Source organism: Gloeophyllum trabeum (assembly GCF_000344685.1).
Source record: "Gloeophyllum trabeum ATCC 11539 unplaced genomic scaffold GLOTRscaffold_00054, whole genome shotgun sequence".
Classification (NCBI taxonomy): Eukaryota; Fungi; Basidiomycota; class Agaricomycetes; order Gloeophyllales; family Gloeophyllaceae; genus Gloeophyllum; species Gloeophyllum trabeum.
In genome coordinates this window covers 1-4027 of record NW_006920463.1, presented here as the reverse complement: position 1 = coordinate 4027, position 4027 = coordinate 1, and the positions used below count along the sequence as shown (strand labels likewise).

Genomic DNA, 4027 nt, shown 5'->3' with positions numbered 1-4027 from the left:
TGGCCTTCAACTCCACCTTCGAGAGCTTCCTCGGAGGCTTCTCAGTCTCTCCAGGGGCATTGGCAGGATTCTCACCCTCAGGAGCCCCAGAGACAGGAGGCTCAGGAGCAGGAGCAGGGGGAGGAACCACAGCAGGAGCAGGCCTCACTCCAGGAGGGCCCTTGCCCTTCAATCCAGTCACTGTGTTCCTGATAGGAGGCATATCTATAGAATATAGCTATAATAAAAGATTCTACTCTAAAAGCTGGTCTTGATGAGCCTCGAGAGTTGGCAATGTCGAGGGAAGGAGAGAGCTGCAAATGCTGCGACGCGCGGCCTATTCGCGTTTGCACGTGCGCTTATATAAGCAATCCGAATGCGGTGGCGCGAATGCAAAGTCGGTCGCGGACGTCGACGCTCACAACGTCGAGCTTCGGTAAGTATTTCATTGTACTGAGCGGGTATGAAAACCCCCGGGTACATGTTTTGTTGACCCTAATTTATGCTCTAGAGCCCGAGCGAGGCACGCTCGGAGACGCGCCGACGCGCGCGAGACGCGAAGTCCCGCGTCGTGCTCTCGAGGCCACTACCGACGCCGCCGCTGCATCCTCAACCCCTGGATGTTTGATCTGTTTTGTGGAAGTGAAGGTTAGAGGGCTTGTGAGCAGAGGACAGGGTAACAAGGTATGCAAATACATTGAAATTCGATGTTTTATTATTTGATACAAGGGGCTGGCATGCCCGCCTCGCGACTCATCGCGGGGGCGTGCTGCTGGCCCCGTTTGTCTATTTTACAGGTGTACTACCTTCCTGTAGGTGGTAACATTGTCCCTGCATCGATCGGAGCCCGCACGAACGCCGCGCGAACGCCGCCAGCGCGTCTACCCCCCCCGCCGCCCTCCCGAGCTCGAAACCCAGAACGCCGCGGCGTTCTCGGTTTCGATGCTCGTTTCGACTCTACACGACATCAGGAAGCCGACGACGCCGGGGCCGCGCAAAACAGCAGCCCCGTTCTTCTTTAATTTTCGTTTTTGTGTTTTTCAACCCCCTACACTTCCCCTTTTCTCCCCGCTTCTCCGGCCGCCTATCCTCGGATAGGATGCCTTTTCCTGACTCCTATGGGAGTCAGGACGACGACGAGATATGCGCCTTGCGTGGGCGATGTCTCGTCGTCGAGTTACGGCCAATTCTGTGCGGCCCAACCACCCCCTCCCTTCATCTCCGTCTGGGGACGGACTCGATGGTGCCCGCGAGGCGCCGTCAGTCCAGAACGCTTGCTATACCGCTAATGAAGCGCGGTACAGCTCGTTCTGGCCTGTACGACCGCTGCTGGCGCCGCCGGCGCTGCACTCCCCTCCCGTCCGTCGCGCGACTTCAAAACCGAGAACGTGCCGTCGTTCTCGGTTTTGATGTCATTTCTGACTCTTGACGCGTAGCAGAGTGTGCCACAGTCGAGCGCACGCGAATACGTGCGCTCGTTCTGTGGCAATCTCTATTTTTCTCTCAAGTTGGCCCCTCCCTCCCCCCACCCCCGTTGCTCGTTCCCCAGGCCACCTGCCATCGCACAGGTGGCCATTCCTGGCTTTTACGAGAGCCAGGACGTCGACGAGAAGTGAACGTCGACGACGTTCGCGCTCGTCGGCGCTCCATATCATTTTCTCTTCGGCCCCGACCCTCCCACCTCCTCCCGACCTCGCGCACGCCCTGTCACGCACCGCGTACCTTCTGCCCCATTGCGAATCGTGTTCTATGCCCAGTGAGTACCTTCTCGGGCCACCATTCGTCTCTGCGACCGCTGCCCCCTCCGCTGTCGCCGCGTCGTCACCCGCAACGCCGACCTTCGCGCCGAGACGCGATCGCAACGCCCCGCATCAAGCGTGAATGTTCCCGGATCGCGCGGACGTCAGGAATACGACGCACCACGCGTCTTACTAAACAAGTAAGTCGTTATTTTTCTATCATTTATTTTGTCCCCCTCCTCCCCCCTTCCACATACTCCCCCAAGAACGGCCCCGGAGAGCGCGCGAACCCGCGCGTTTGGACGGGGCCGTCTTCCTATAGCCTTTCTCAACCCCCACCGATCACCACGTGCGGCAAACGGTCTCGCCGGTGCCGCGATGTCACCCTCCCTCTCCCCGACGTCGTGCATCGCGCCGACGTCGAAACGCGTCGCCCCGCTTCAAAGCGGGGTGATTCTGACTCGTGCATCTCGTAGGAATACGACGCCGTAGGCGTCTTTGCGATTGAGTAAGTCCTTAATTTTCTATGATTTGTTTTATGTTTTCTTGCCACCTCCCACTACCGCCCACACCGAAGTCGTGCGCGCGCATGGTTCGCGGTTCGTCAGCCATGTTTGAGGTAGTATAGTTATTACACTAAGATGTAGTAGATACTGGTAGATAGAATACATGAATCCTATATGCTACATGACCCCGAAGCATAAGATGAAAAATGGGCTAAGTCCAACTTGAAGCCGAAGGCTATATATCGGTCCCGCGCTTCTGAGTACTCTGACCCGGTTGGTCTAACGGTCTGTGACGCGCCATTGAGCGATTATAGAGGCGGGTTCTAATCCGCCAGGTGCCTCCAATTCTACGAGAATTTATGGCTCCCCAGCTGTTAACTAACCTAGGTTGGTAAGCTTCCCTCATGCATGTGAGATAGCAGGCCCTATAACTCTCTCTTTATTGCCCGGGTTTGTCTTTATTTGTACATGTTTGTACCTCTTTGCATGGCTTTGTTTGAAGTTCGAGTTTTTACACTGCCACCAATCCCTTCTCTCTTCCTACCACCACCACACTCTGTCCAGGGCTACTGGATTATTTGTTGGGCTCTATTTGTTCCAATTCCGAGTTTTTGCTTAATAAGCAGGTCAGTTATAGTCTCCTGTATTCAAGACATCCCCAGTTGTTCCTAGCTTGTCTGCCTGTGTCCCAGGTTGTTTGTGTGGCTTTGCTTGGTACAAGCTCGAGTTTTTGCACAGCCACAACTATTTTCTCACCAGACCTGGCCACACACATTGCTTGTTTACTTCTGTTTGTTCTATGTTCGAGTTTCTGCACAGCCACAAGGGGTTTTACTCATCATTGATGCTTAGCAGCTAGAATCATTGAATCTCCTATAATGGCCAAGTGAGTGCTTATTGTTTGTGTTTATTTGCTTTGCTCACTGGCTATTCAGAACCAAGTGTCAGCTTTGTGGTACTAAAGTCAACAGCTTGGATTATCACACAGAGGATGAGCATGCTCTGATAAATACTCTCAAATTCCGAGGTATGTGGATTAGAAGTTCTCAAGTTTAATGATGCTGATAACATGACAGATAATGTGGTCATCCTTCAACGCAATGCAGTGCAAGAGGCTCTGAAGTGTCCTGTAACTGATTGCCAGTTCAACAATAAGTCTCGCATGCAAATGGGAGTGCATTTGAAGAGCCACAAAGATCAAGATTTCTGTGCTCCGCAAGAGGGCACTACACCAGTCGGTGATTCTGATGCAATGGATGTTGACACAGGCCCCTCCGCTCCACTCAGTGACCCACACCCTGCTGCATCTCCACATGTAGATCAAGTTGTGGAGCGTGATGATTTGGATCAGGCAAACATCGCCGCACATCAACCATTGCTGCTGCCTGTGCATCGTCCAAGTACGCAACCTCCTATCCCTCAGACTGAAAATCACTTGATTTCTACACCCTTGCTTGAGCGACTTGGCTTACGTGTCCATGCGTACTTGAAAGTCGTGATCTGCGTGGCCTGCGAAATCTGCTGGGTCCCATCTGCTGCAGTTGCACATGTTAAAGGGCATGGGGTTCCAGTGAGGAAGACTGATGCTGCAGAATTAGCTGCACTTGCAGAAGAATATGGACTTTGCCGTGATCACAAGATTCTCCCCCCTGCACCTGGTGGCCCTCCCATTGCTGGACTCAAGATACATGAGTCTGGCTTTTGCTGTGTCCGCTGTCCAGATTGCTTTCTTCAGCGGTCATCAATGCTTACTCATGCCAGTCGTACCCATGGTGGCTCAAGCCTCGCTACCAATGACAAGTA

General features: G+C 53.6%; 2 protein-coding genes across 2 annotated transcripts in view; one reads left to right on the top strand and one right to left on the bottom strand.

The window, feature by feature from the left end:
• GLOTRDRAFT_97208 (uncharacterized protein) overlaps positions 1-202 on the bottom strand; it is a gene marked incomplete at both ends in the record, with an annotated part of 727 nt that extends 525 nt beyond the window's left edge. Inside the window, one exon of the mRNA XM_007873219.1 lies at positions 12-202. Within this exon, the coding sequence (XP_007871410.1) occupies positions 12-202 (191 nt within the window). The remainder of the gene's footprint in view (positions 1-11) is intronic.
• A 938-nt stretch (positions 203-1140) lies between these two features.
• GLOTRDRAFT_134226 (uncharacterized protein) lies at positions 1141-1595 on the top strand (the record flags this gene model as incomplete). The annotated part of the gene is made up of 2 exons (XM_007873218.1): positions 1141-1338; positions 1416-1595. 2 exons carry the CDS (start codon positions 1141-1143, stop codon positions 1593-1595), a joined length of 378 nt encoding a protein of 125 aa, XP_007871409.1.
• Between the last annotated feature and the right edge of the window lie 2432 nt (positions 1596-4027).